General features: G+C 28.6%; 2 protein-coding genes across 3 annotated transcripts; both read right to left on the bottom strand.

Annotated features, from left to right (window-relative positions):
- Positions 1-2503: 2503 nt before the first annotated feature.
- LOC113372412 (inorganic pyrophosphatase-like) lies at positions 2504-6312 on the bottom strand. Of its 2 annotated transcripts, none has more exons than XM_026612738.1 (7): positions 6016-6312; positions 5191-5306; positions 4407-4677; positions 4187-4311; positions 3965-4116; positions 3623-3732; positions 2504-2701 (listed from the first exon to the last, which is right to left on the bottom strand). In XM_026612738.1, the coding sequence occupies exons 1-7, from the start codon at positions 6188-6190 to the stop codon at positions 2661-2663; spliced, it is 990 nt and encodes a 329-aa protein (XP_026468523.1). In that variant the 5' UTR covers positions 6191-6312; the 3' UTR covers positions 2504-2660. The 2 variants fall into 2 exon arrangements, with proteins under 2 accessions (XP_026468523.1, XP_026468522.1); XM_026612737.1 differs by lacking the exon at positions 2504-2701 and adding an exon at positions 2774-2857.
- Positions 6313-7182: 870 nt separating this feature from the next.
- Positions 7183-7964, bottom strand: LOC113373203 (MICOS complex subunit MIC13 homolog QIL1-like). Its single transcript, XM_026613512.1, has 3 exons — positions 7888-7964; positions 7671-7821; positions 7183-7445 (listed from the first exon to the last, which is right to left on the bottom strand). Exons 1-3 carry the CDS (start codon positions 7896-7898, stop codon positions 7242-7244), a joined length of 366 nt encoding a protein of 121 aa, XP_026469297.1. The 5' UTR covers positions 7899-7964; the 3' UTR covers positions 7183-7241.
- Between the last annotated feature and the right edge of the window lie 6259 nt (positions 7965-14223).

Consider the following 14223-nt stretch of genomic DNA (forward strand, 5'->3'; position numbering starts at 1 on the left):
GCCATATACATTTATAATATGAGTGATGTTAAATGTAGAATTGCTTTAAATAAAATACTGGGTCTCAATGCCCACACTATATTGGAAATTGAATTCTTTTAAACGGTAACATAACACTGGTACTTCATGTTGGATTAAATTAATTTAGTTTTTCATTATTTAAGATATCCAAAATTGCATCTTATACTTCTCCTAATTGATATCGTGAGGGCCGAATTGTATGTATTCATCTTTACTTTCCCATTTGTTATTATAAAGTGAAATTTTGACGAATTTTAAAAATATTGTGGAAAGATTAGTAAAAGATGCAAAGAAATTATAAATTAAAAAAAAAACTATATTGAAAATTTAATATCCGAATCTTGTGTTGGCGCCCCTAAGGCGTGCGCTCGTATTTTTCGCAGGCATCGCATTAAAAGTAGGTCCAGCCCTGATTAATACTTAATTTCATAATTCAAGTGAATTAATTTGTCATATCCTGTTCTTATATGTATCATTTAATCTGCCATACATATACTGTATTTTACATCATTTTAATTTCTGGCACATCTGCTTTCTGGCAATAATAATGTAGACATTTCATTTTTCTTATTTATAATCATAAATTTATTATACATATTCTAATATTGTTTAGGATCATTGAAAAACTTAACTATATTACAAATATTAGATAATCGTAATAATGTAAGAAAATTTCTCTATCGCACACTGGTCACAATATGAAAGTGAAAATTCAAATTCACACTGTATTGTTCAAAAATTTTGGTGACATCGCTTGTAGTGATTTTATCGAAATTTCCTCATCCAAACCTAAATAATTTATTATCATAATAAGTTATAACTTCCCGAAGCAGGTTTATGTTTCTCAAAAATTTAAATCCGTTCGGCGTAACTTGATAAGGCATTTGCATGCGGATCGGAACAGCCATTTCTTCAAGATTAGCAGAAAAGTTCAAACATTTTTATTCACGTTTTCACAAAAAAACCTGAACCGATTTTCAAAAGTTAAGTTCGAAATATATCAATTTCAGTGGGATTAGATTTGGCAAAGATCGTTGGGACAGTTTCTTCCTAATTAAATGGTTAAACAACACATGGTAATTATTAGAATTCTTGAACTTAAAACCCAATAAAAGGTGTACCCTTCGGCTGTCTCCTCTGATGCATTCGGCAGTTTGTATACACAATATCTCAGGATGAACAACCCGCGGCCGGCGAGCTTCATGCGGGCCTTAAATATTTTTCTGCGTGCCGCCAAGAATTTCTAAAGTAGAATTTTATTTATTTGAACTTTCTTCCATCAATAAATTATTTATAATGTACTATTATAATTATAAAGTAGCTGGCGCATTAAAATTTATGAAGTGAGAAGACCATAGTGTTCTCTTTTCACAGTTTACTATTAGTTATTTTCAAAATATTAAAGCAAAATACTACAGAGAATAATAAAACATATGTTCTTCAAGATCCACAAATTCATGAAAATAATTGCAGAACATACACAATAATATCTATTATATACAATATGTACATGTTTCAGTAAGCCATGACATTAGGTCAATATAAACTAATTCAACATAATTCACGCTGTGTGATATCATTGCTGATATAATTATGATATGTATTTCAATATCAATGTAAGCCGTTATCTTAATTGGTAATCGTAGAGATTAAAAAATTTCCTGTTATAAAAATAGAAACATGATAACATGCTAATCTTTTACTTTTATCACTTAAAACAAAGAAAATATAAGTGCTCTACAAATTTGTACTTCGATATTTTAAACATTTGTACAACTAAGCAAAAAAGTCGTAATTATTAACATTTTGCAAATTCAGCATAATACATTTAAAATTTTTTGCCTCTATAAGGAATTCACATCAATTGTTACTTACGCAATAAGAAAATATACGTCTTGTATTTCGACAAAATTTTATGTATGTTTCAATATATCATTTTTGGTAATTGAACCTAAAATTGTCCGATTATACGAAGAAGTGAAATTGCCATTACAAATGCCTATTTTTTCATAATTTTAAAAGAGAAAATAGCTGAAATTGTACACAAAAATATTTCATTCAAAATATAGTTAAAATTATATAGAAAAATATTATTTCATGCGAATAAATAATATCAAAAATGTATAAATTCAAAAATCAAATTTTTACCAGATAAATTTATTTTCAACATTTACATAACATTTCTAAAGAAATTACCTTGATATGTATATTTTGTTTCAATAACTTAATTCCCTTATATTAATATTAATAACATGGTTAATTGCTAACAACGTTTCACTGGTATATACCCCACTATGCTAAAGAAAGTATCCTAAACGTGCAACGGCAAAAATTTATGGACGTAAGACAAAGCACAAAACTACTAATCTACTACTAGAAAATATTCTATTAGGGTTTTAGATAAGATAAAAGGAATGGGATGGATTAGTGGAGTTCTCAGGTAAGTTATAATAGACTTTGCTAAACATAAAATACCCCTATTAATCAATTACATGTACCTTTTTATTAATATCAATTTACAAAGCAATAAATAAGATTTTAAACTAACACTGTAATCACTGGTAATTTTATACTATCCTATTTGAAATGAGACCTTGTTTGAAATTTGTATTTTATATAGAAAGCAACAGAAAAATTGTTCAAGGAAACTTCGTTAGATGTACAAAATGCCATTTGTCCACTGTAAAGAAAGAACAAGAAATGTAAGTTTTAAAATTCATTATTTACACACAACCACAAAAATACAAATTAAGCTCTCAATATCATCAATACAGTAACAATAAATATTATAACTTAAAGCGTCTTTTCTCCAGGTTAACAAAAAGCCATTTGTCGACTGAAAATCAAAAAAATTAAATCAACACAAATAAAAAATAAGACCAAGTAAGCTTCATATAACCACACATTTAGTTTTTACAAACTAGAGTAAAAATTCTGCAAGATCAGATGACCTTCAAAAAAACATTTAGTTAATAAACTTGTGTATCAATTTCTGTGCAGGTATATGAATATTCAGTATTATAAGAATAAAATTTAAGAATTAGTTAGGTAAGTGTTAAAATCTTGTATGTATTTTGCATTAACTTATGTAGAGTTTGAACATGTGTCAAATCCATTCATTAAAAATGATTTTGTAATGAAATATTCTATTTTTAACATACGTGAAAATTCAATTAAATCTAAAATAAACAGATAAGATACTTATCATTTTTAAATTACATACAAGATTCTTCAATAAACAATATAAAAGATTTTCTCAAATAGCTAAACAAATAAAAGACTTAAATAATATCTGGAAAGGTGCAACACAAACAAAAAAAAACATTCACTTTACATAGATATAAATTCTACAAGAACAATGAACAAATCTAAATGAACTATTTACTTCCCATGTCTGCTGAAGAAATATTAGATGAATTAACTATACTGTTTCTATATGTTTTAGCTTAATGCTCCATTCACAACAATTATGTGAATTTGAAGATTTGGGTTTAGATCAAGTATTTAGTTACAATTTAATTTCAAGGTATGCATGTTTTTTGTTTTTAATAAGCTATTTCCCAATTTAAAACTATCTAATGATCCAAAGAAAAATACATACCTATTGGTTCAATTGGCAAAGGACTCCCAAATTCGGGCGCTTGATTTATAGTGGCCAATAATTCTGCTCGATCTGCTTTGAATGGACTGCAGTCAATTGTAGCATTCTTACTGCAATTTCAAATAAATGATTCAAGATGAAATATGGAGTTAAATGAAAACACATTAAAAATTGAAATTTTGCTCACTAGAAATAATAAATTATGATAATTTTATCTCTGAAAAGTTGATATTTATATAATTTTTCTCTATCTTTATCAAGATTGATTTTGCCAACAACAAATATGGATAAATAAAACAATTCAACTTTGATAAATTTTCTGATCATATTTAACTATCCTACCATGAAATGCCACCACCATCAACTTCTTTAGTAACCATTTGAAGCCAAAATTTATGTACGTCATCTATTACTTTTAGAGCAAATGCAGAATTCTTGGCTTCTCCATTAAATGCAAATTGATTCTCCGGTTTACCATCAGGTATTTTATAAATCTAAAATAATATTATCTTGTATAATTGTATAAGATAAATTTATATATTTATAATTTATTGTTCGACATACCCTGAACCACTCAACAGTCGCCTTTAATAATCCTGGAAAGAATTTTTCCACATCGGCTATATCATTTACTTGATCAGCTATAGGATCATTGACATCAATTGTAATAACTTTCCAATCAGTTTCGCCTAAAAATATAAATAAGTTTTTAAATTAATGTGTTTTTAAAAACAAATTTAATATTAAATAAGAGGAATTTTTAAATATAAAGCAATCTATTTACCTTCATCAATTAATGCTACTGTTCCCAAAACTTTAACTTGAACTACTTCCCCACGTTTAGCTACTCTATAACCAATTTCTAGAACATCGATAGGGTCATTGTCACCTTTGCAACCAGTGCCATCATCGAGATGATTTGGATTTTCCCAAGTTTGTGGTAGAGCTCCATAATTCCAAATATACCCATGATGGGGAAAACAGTTGGCAACGAATCGGAGTTTACCTTTCTTAATGTCTTGTTTAATTGGGTTTAATTCTTCTTTCATACAGATCTTTAGATAAAAATAAAAATTAACAATTTATCTTAAAACAATAATAGTCATTGTAAAAACAGATGTTTCTAATCAAATTCCGAAGTACATTCTATTACATTTCTATTTTGAACAAAATTAAATCTCAATTTAAAACTTGAATTCCATTTAATGTAAATATTATATTTAAATAAAATGAGTTTAATTTACTGTTCCCAAAACATTTGCTACGTTGCGAGTTAAAATATTCGATATATATTTTGAAAACATCTAGTGAATGTCATTACAACAAAATTGTTATTGAATATTGAAGATTTAATAATAACATTGAAACTTAATTGTTAATATATATATATATATATATATATATATATATATATATATAATTAGAGAAAATGTACATAATATAATTAGAATTTGCTGGAATGTAAAACACTTTACTAAACAAATATAAAGAAACTTAAGTAAATACTCAAACCATGCAATTACACAAATCAATACCAATTAAAAATAAAAAATCAATAGCACACAAACCTCCATCTTAGCATTTGTCCATCGAGGTACTTCCACAACCATGTTGAAAATCTTTTTTTCCTCATCAGCATACAAGGGAATGTCATGAAGCGGGGAAATGGGGCCATGTTCATCACCTGGAAGGAAACGATTATTTATTATACAAAAATAGTTAATTATTACCGATATAATAAAGAAGAATACTGCACAGTAATTAATTATTACTGATATAATGAAGAAGATTTAAAAAAATATTCAAAACTAGATGAAAAACATTTGAAAGAAAGCATGATCTGGCACAAAGCATTAGGAATCTGTGCACAAGGGTCACCGTTTGAAAATGCCTTACTAAAAGATGATCTAAATATAAAGATGTATGTTATATATTATAATTTAGTCGGTTAATATCATTAATTTATTATAGAATTCGTTACCTTTAAAATATTTTTATCAAATTTAACCAAACGTTAAGAGTTCATAAACTGTTCAAGGAATTCCTTAACACATCAGTATTTGCAATAACTATTACTAAGCGACATTCATCAATGTGCTATGTTATATAACTATAAATATACTTGATAACTATTTAGAATAAAAAAATAAATTATTGAAGCAAGAACTGAAGAGTATTGATAATTTGGACTAAAAAATAAGGTTATGTGCAGAATGTTCGTGCAAATTCGCATTTATTTGTAAAAGTTGAATCAAAATGCCAATATCCTATTACTTTCTCCACACACCGGTTCTCCAGCAAATTAACATCACGGAATTTGAAAGTTCTAGAATTTGTGGAACAAGAAAAATATTTTGTGCAATTTCTAACATAAAATGTCCTAGGAAACTTACGGAAATAAATCCTGTAATCAAGGCTGTTAGGTGCTCCTCGTTCTTCGATGGTGTACATTTTTGGTGATTTTCTAACAGTAACTAAACTAAAATATTTGTACTGCGAACAGAAGCGGCCGACGTTCAACTGTTTAGAACTAAATCTGAACACGTGTGACAGCCGCGTCACTAACATTGCTAAGCTGTGCGCAAAGATCCCTCCCTAATCACTAATATTATATCATCGAAATTTTTCCATTGTCAAGAAGAATTATTCATAAATTTAAAATAATGACATAATTAAGTACATTAATCATATGACGCAATAACAAGAATTAAGACTTTTTTATTTATTTTGCAAAATTATCTTATTGCTCTACAGAAACCTGTAATAATTATGAATAACGTAGCGCCCACATATCCACAGATGTCTCGAGTAATATCTCGTCATTTCCTCATTAATTGAAGCAGTTTAGTTCAATTAATGCATAGCCAAGTCATCTTTACACCTAGGAGTTCAAAGCTAAATCTAAAATGGATTTGAGCTAGCTATGAGTACATTAAGGGACACCCCATTAATAAATAAATGAGGACTCCTCTCATATGAGCAACTTTTTGAAAATTCTTTAGCTATAAGCTATACCAGCTTATTATTATCATTATTATTTGCAAATATGAATAATATATACTGACACATCATTCATTTATTAATGCATACTTATCATCATTCGTGATTGACCTTTCTAAATGTGTTCGAGGTTCAAGAGTACCTTTGTACCTAGTTGTTTACTGATACTGATTTTATCAGTAAATTTTGTGACTCATTCTCTATCATATCTTTTATTAAATACCAAATAATTGGAATTTGCTATGGCTCGTTATAAGAGATGCATTTGAACTATATTTTTTGAAGCTTCTCAATTAGATTTTAAATTATGTGTACCATTCATATATATATATATATATATATATATATATATATATATATAAATTTTATATAAATTTAGATTTATATTAATCTATATCAAAACTTATCGTTAAGACAAGCTTATAATTGACCCTTTTAGTATATGTTTCATCCCTATTTTAATGTAAGATCAAGTTATAGAAGAACATTTTATTGTTTTGATTCATATTTCATCTTCTAATTATAAGTTCAAGTATAAATAAATCTTAAGATCTTATATGCATTTATTATTATATATTATCTACATAATCCATAATCATGAAATTCTTCTATATACATATCAATTCTTTTCTGTTTTTGTTTCTGTTTGCTCCTGCAATTTTTTTATTTCAGGATGATTTACAATATAATTATAAGATTTGCATCCCAATCGAGCAGTATTCGTTGGCAATTCTTTTAAAAATGCAAATGTCGCTTTCACACCTGCATTCCAGTAATAAGTTGCAATGAAACCAACTTCACCAGATGTAGGCAAATCTGGAAGCTGTAAACATTATATATAATTAATAAATGGAAAGAAATATGTGGGCAAATATTGCAATAACCAGTTTGATGATGTTTTTGACAAAATGGTATAATTATTCTTAAAACTTGACATGGATTTTATGTCTAAGCATAAAAAGGTAACAAAAGTAAATAGTTGGGTCAAGAATTAAAACTCTATTAAGTTTTAGCGGAAGGAGAATATTTTGCAGTATGAAGAGGCTACCTCAATCTTTTGCTTAACTTCTTTGGTTACTGGTTCCACGAGTTTAGATAAATCTTCATAAAGTTCAATTGTTCTAGAACTGCTACCCCATAGTCCTTGGTCAACTGATTGATAAACTATGCCCCCGGCAATACCACATTTTACAATAAACCTGTAAATCAGAATATTTATATGTGTAAATGTGCTATCAATATATATCGAATATATTGTTTTATACTTAGTAGCCATGTCCGAGATATTTATGAAAATATAACAATCTTAAATAACCTCTCTTATACAACCATTACTGACAGATGATAATTTCGCGCAGCTGTCAGTTTCCAGAATAGCCAATGTAAGAACCAAAATGTTAATAACAAATTTTTTAGCGTAAATATTTTAACAGTTGGCTGCTTGTAAATGTAATGGCAGTTTTTAATTGTGATTATTGTTTATTTATTATTTGTATTGTAAACATATTGTAAAATGTAATTATAAATATTTATAATTAATACATACGAAATAGTTACAAATAGAGATTTTTTTACAGGGGTTTATTTTATTTTTCTCGTTTCTGTGATGCTCGTAGCTTTTCACCTGTTAGGACTATAATTTTTTAAATTATTTTGCCCCAATCATTATCATTATTTCACTTATCATGTTTTTAAAACACCAACAGATGCCACGATTGGTTACATTAGAAAAACATACAGAAAGAGGTTCCCACAAGAGGAACAGGGACAGAAACACTCCCGAGTCCTTACCGAAGCTAACTTCGCCAATTTCCGTCATCTACACAAGCGATGGCTGCGAGCGATGCTGTCGCCCCCTTGCTTGGCAGATAGTTGTGTGTTCGTGCTAAGTGTTTTGGTGCTGAAAAAATGATATTATAAATTTTATTATAAGAATGAATTAGTTCTAGTGATGTGTTTCAGTATGTGAATATGTTTAGATTTAGGTGGTATTGTGCTCGATTGATTATCAAATACTCATATATATTAAATATCTAACTATTGTGTTTGTACATGCGCCTGCGCTCATGTCAAAACAGACAAAGGTTTTGTGTATATGTCAGCTGTAATTTATAAAATGGCTATTTATTATTTATCTTATAAATAATAGTGTATATTTGTGATATGCAGTGATAATTTTAGTGTCAAAACAATGTTCCCCGATTCTGGATACGTTACATTGCTGCTGTTACTCATTCCTTGCATTGATAGTGGTGAGTTTTTAGTTTTGCTGCACTTTACTACCGTTAGGCAAACCATTAATGCAATTAATATGAAGATAATTATTATTGTAACTTTTATATATGTAGATCAAGGATTTTTTTTGCTTATATTCATATTATTAAACAATATTTTTTGTGTGCAGATAATTAAATAAAAAAAGTAAAATTCTTCTATTTAGGGCAAAACACAATTGTATATCTATCCATAATAGCCCTTCTTTTCAATATTTTATTTCTAACTAAAATTTATCAATAGTGTTGCAGTTTCAGTCACAATTAGTGTACTAGAAATCATCACCCCATAAAAATATCTTGTCTACACACAAATCTCTAAACTCCAATAATATAATATCAACCTGTTTGGACCTGTTTTGTAGTTATTTATAGTTTCATTATTGATTTTTCTATGTATAAACGACTCAATGTGGTTAATATGGTTATCCTTCATACATATAACATCCCAAAAGTTTTAATCAATTTTAAGATTGTTAACTAACTTCTCATAGGGTAAGTTATAGTAATCATCTAAAAATCGAAAATGAAAATTTTTGCATATTTTTACGTTTTAAGTCTTCCTGAACATTTTGGTATACTTCAGAAAAAATACATGTGTGTAGAATGTGTTTTGTATGCAATTTTTCGCCCACGATTTCGGGGGCACGGATCAACCGATTTGAATGATCGAAAAAACATTCGAATCCTATCGACAAGGAGACTTGCTGATTATTTTTGGTAAAGACAAATCCAGTCATTTCGCAAGATACAGAGCAAAAAGTGCTAAAAATCGCAGTTTTTGAGAAAACCGAACATCCGAATCGAATGATTCAGAAAACAATTTTTTATTTTAGTTGTTTATATAACATTTATTGTTTTTTGTTAAATGTTTCTTCAACTAAAAATGTTAAATTCATTACTTTCTACCAACAAACCTAAAATGCATTCACCCGACGGATAAAAATAAACCCCGTGTTTTGTATGACTCAGCGCATCTGCTAGCATGGGTATCACATAAAATCTTTTATTATTAGTTGGAACTTCATTTTTATAACTATTTTAGTTTTATTTTAGTTCTGAAGTTTGGTCTAGTATGTCTAGTTTTCAATATATTCATCTATAAATGCGAATTTCAAATACTATTCATAAAAGCCCTTTTGTTCAATGTTCTTATACTTCATTAAAATTCATCAATAGAAGAACATTTCAAAACTTCTGTTTGTTGGTGTACTAGAAATCAGCACCCTCAGCATCAATCTATATCTTGTCTGATATTATTTTAGAAAACTAGTGTTTTGTTACACTAAATTTATTAATACTATTGAACTTTTCACTTCAAAATGTAATATATAATCTACAGAAGTACAGAAAAAAGTACCTGAGTAGATTTTACTCAATTTTTATAGTACTACTCCTTACTTGGTTAATTAATAATTGAATAATATATATTCTTAATATTTGAAATGTGAGAATAAAATAATAAATGCTTGGAATTTATTTTGATTCGTATGATCACTTTTCAAATCTTTTTGTTTGTATATTATTTCATGGCAATGGTCAGAAGATGTAAAAATGACTAATAATAAAATGTGTGTAGTGTTTTACATATTTCAAGAGAATAGCTAATTTAAATTGCTTACCAAATTGAAGTAGAAAAATTATATTTTATACTCCATTCCAAAATTTTAAAGAACTTTTAATACTACAATGTTGTTTATTATTATGTTAATTTGCAACGCATCAAAATTATTATTGAACTCATTACAATGGTTCAAAATATTATTTCTATCATCCATTCATATTGATATTTCAAAATTAATTTGTCTGCCAATATATACAAATATAAACAAATAATTATAAATGTTTTGAATACGATTATTATACTTTATAAACAATAATTAATGATTTAAATATATAATACATATCACACAAGTCCTTGAATGTGCAATGACCTCAATTTCATAATTACACATGTGCACAGCGTTTATTTGTATAATCAGAATTAAATATGTGTTCTGTAAATATTTAAACTACAATTTAAATAAATTAGATTAACTCTTGTGCTAATTTAAATCATTGTTTTGTGGTATGTGTTATTTTGTATATAATATTGTAAAAAATTGTTGTTTCAACAAAATGTCTTGAATGCACAAAGAGAAATACATAAAATTTATTCATTTATTTATTTACTTTATAAGACATTACAAGGCTCTTAACCTATTTATTATTTTTAGTTAAAAGAGTTTTCACAATATAAGAATTATGTTTCACAAATATATAAATATTTTTACGGTATATCATTTAACAAATTTGTAAATATTTTATATAATAGGGCAGAGCGGGGCTCAAAGGTTTGCTGATAAAAAGTTCCACCACCGTTATCTCGAAAACGAATAAAGTTAAGAATCTTTTAACAACAATAATTGAAAGTAGAGGTAAAAAGATGTATAACCAGGTATCACCTTGATTCTTACAAAGTTTCTATCGGGAGTTAAATGGCAATGTTTGAAAATCTATAACAGAAGTATTTCTTTCATTGTTAGTTTTTTTTGTTGTGAGCTCTGTTGTTTAGTTTTCCGAGACCTTAATATAACTTTTAGGTATATTTTGTTTGATTGTTTTGTAAGATGTATTGTTATTTATAAGTTAAATTCAACAGTTTTTGTTATATAACCTTTATAAAAGCTTACACAAGGGTGGGGTAAAAAGGACTAACTGAACCTTTAATCTGGTAAAGGTATAAGCAATAAAAAATAGTAAATAAAAAGTAAATTGAGTTGAAAAAAGCAATTTTATAAGAGTTAATTCAAATAAATAGTTATTCCAACTCTGCTAATAAATATTTCTAACGAAGTACCAGATCTAGGTTATACACATACAGTGTCATCTCTGTAAAAATGTACCCATCAAATTTATATTTTGCATTGGTTGTATAATGTAGCTATTATTTTGTAAAATCCCTTTAACACTTTCCGGACGGCACCGATTTCAAAACAATCTACTTTACCGGCTGTAAACTTGATTTCATTGTGTATGTTATGCAATTTGTTTGATAAAAATTTGTGGTCATTGAAGGACATACATTTATAATATTAATTTATTTTTGGTCATTTTATAAAGAATGGTGACGTTCAAAACAATTTCCATTGTTTTGGCTGGTCGATTTTGACATGTTTTACAATAAAATGTTGTTCGCCGCCTTCCTCCTAGTGCTTTTCTGCCAGAACAGACAGTACAATCCCTTTTTCTTTTAGAATTTAGAATATGCCACTGATTAGTCAGTGTATTTGGTCATTTTTTTGCTGCCATAATGGTTTATTTTTTCTATTATATTGTCTAATAATTCATTCATAAAATATAAAGTAAAATAATCTATTGGATGTCTTATATTGCTTGGTATTTGTAGTCGGGGTGTTTGTTGATGTATGTCAAACTCGATTATTGAAGAAGAATCGGCACATTGGCTAATGTCTTCCCGCTCTTCATTTATTTTGTCGAACTTCTTCTTTTTGTTGGTTAGATAATATCATCATTACATTCATCACTATCATCGGTGCGAATAGTAATTTCGTAAAATTTGTCTATATAAATGTCTATTTGAAACTCATCTTCACTACTGCTTAATTCACAAAATTTACCAGTCGTTTTGCCATATTTAAAAGCGCTTGGTCGTTTAAATATTAAAAAAAGACCATATAGAAAAGAAAAAGGTTAAAAATACTATTAAATAAATTAAAATTATTTTCAAAATACAATACTGTTTATCACTGCTATATGTAATTTATTCAACTTTTCGATGCAAACTGAGTCATTGTTTATAAAATAGCCTGCGCCTCACAGAGTATGTTTGGTCACTCAGGTGGACAGCCGTCCCCCAAGAGTTAATATTTTGTTTGATATGTGTTATTTGTTGTGGTTTTCACAAAACATTGGGCATTTATATAGTCCATGAAATGACCGTCGATCCTTAATATAAGAATATGTGTCAATTATCATGGTAATTAAATGCTTAAATGTTCTATCGTTAGTTTAGCAAATTAAAAGTAAACACGTGTAGGCTTTTTAATATTACGTTAAATCGATTGTGGTTTTCTCTTTCTGGGCGGTGTAAACGATGCGATGTATTTCTGTATTTTGTATTTATCGCGGAATGGAATATAAGTTCTGGTCACGTTCTAAGAATAAGTCACGTTCTCGACCCTGCGGGAATGACAATGTGGAGCGCCGAGTTCTGTTCCGAAGAGCGTTCTGGAGCATTGTTCCATTCCGCCCAGAATTTTTGTCAGAATATGGAGTGCCTCAAGGTCTTATGTACTCTTACAATTAGATCATACAATCTACTCATGTTTGCTGGTCAATGGTCACATTTTATCATTGTTGAGGCTTTCGCCCTGTTTACGGTCTTATGTATGACATGATAGGGTTTGTAATGCTACTAGATATCCTTATCAATAGAATATCAAACTAGTGGTGCACATGGTATCGTGCCTTAAAACAAATTGCTGGAACTTTTCGTACGGTGATAGAATAGATTTTTTTGAGTTTATTTTTATTTTTTTGTTGTAATTGTTCGAACAGCAATCAGAATTCTTATATGTTCTATAAGCTGTTGGGTAAGACTTATAACTACCTATTTCATGAGAGGCAATCCATCATTTTACCATTATCTTATGTGTGGGATATTTTTGATATTAGCTCTTACGTCTAATGTTGCAGCTACGTCCACGAAGGACGATTTCCACTTGGAATTATATTGTGATCTATAACCCCAAGTGGAAATTTGACATCAAAGCTGCCTGATGTCGGGCTACGGCGGTAGCGGGAATCGAACCAGCGAATCTGGGACTAGTTGTCGCTAGCCCGCGCTCTAACCGATTTTGTCACCGCTGGCCCTTTTTGAGAATTTTGAAATTTTTTATAACATCAAAATATTCATAAAAATTTTCAAATCCATCCAAGTCGGTTGATACATACTGTCGAAAAAGTCGATATTTATTTGAATTAACTTTAAGTCAACTTTGAACATTGGAAATCTTGGTACGGATTAAAATTGCTATAAAATATCCGATAGTTTGATGTGCATATGCCTAATCCTAATGACCATTTTTGACGGCCAAATGGTATTTTTTAAACTTTTCACAAAAATTGCATCAATAATTCATTTCGTTAATACAAGTGAAATCGTCTTTTAAATCAATCAAATCGGACACTCTCTTCTCTCAAAAACTGAATTCCTATTTCTCGCACCTTTTGCCCTGTATGTCCGAAACGGCTAGGCGTACCTATGCCAAAAACTAATCAGCACACTTTCCCATCAATACGAATCGAATGTTTTATTCAAATCGA

Source organism: Ctenocephalides felis, unplaced genomic scaffold (assembly GCF_003426905.1).
Source record: "Ctenocephalides felis isolate EL2017-DRISC unplaced genomic scaffold, ASM342690v1 CF-g0.4_SCAFFOLD_01604, whole genome shotgun sequence".
NCBI lineage: Eukaryota > Metazoa > Arthropoda > Insecta > Siphonaptera > Pulicidae > Ctenocephalides > Ctenocephalides felis.

Bases quoted from the DNA above. Each gene is read 5' to 3' on its own strand.
- LOC113372412 (XM_026612737.1), bottom strand. From the start codon at position 6,190: ATGTTAGTGACGCGGCTGTCACACGTGTTCAGATTTAGTTCTAAACAG. The intron at 4,117-4,186 runs GTATGTCGAACA...ATATTATTTTAG, and splicing joins CGACTGTTGAGTGGTTCAGG to ATTTATAAAATACCTGATGG. The intron at 2,858-3,622 runs GTATGTATTTTT...TTTGATTTTCAG, and splicing joins TTTGCCAATTGAACCAATAG to TCGACAAATGGCTTTTTGTT.
- LOC113373203 (XM_026613512.1), bottom strand. The intron at 7,446-7,670 runs GTAGCCTCTTCA...TAATGTTTACAG, and splicing joins AAGTTAAGCAAAAGATTGAG to CTTCCAGATTTGCCTACATC.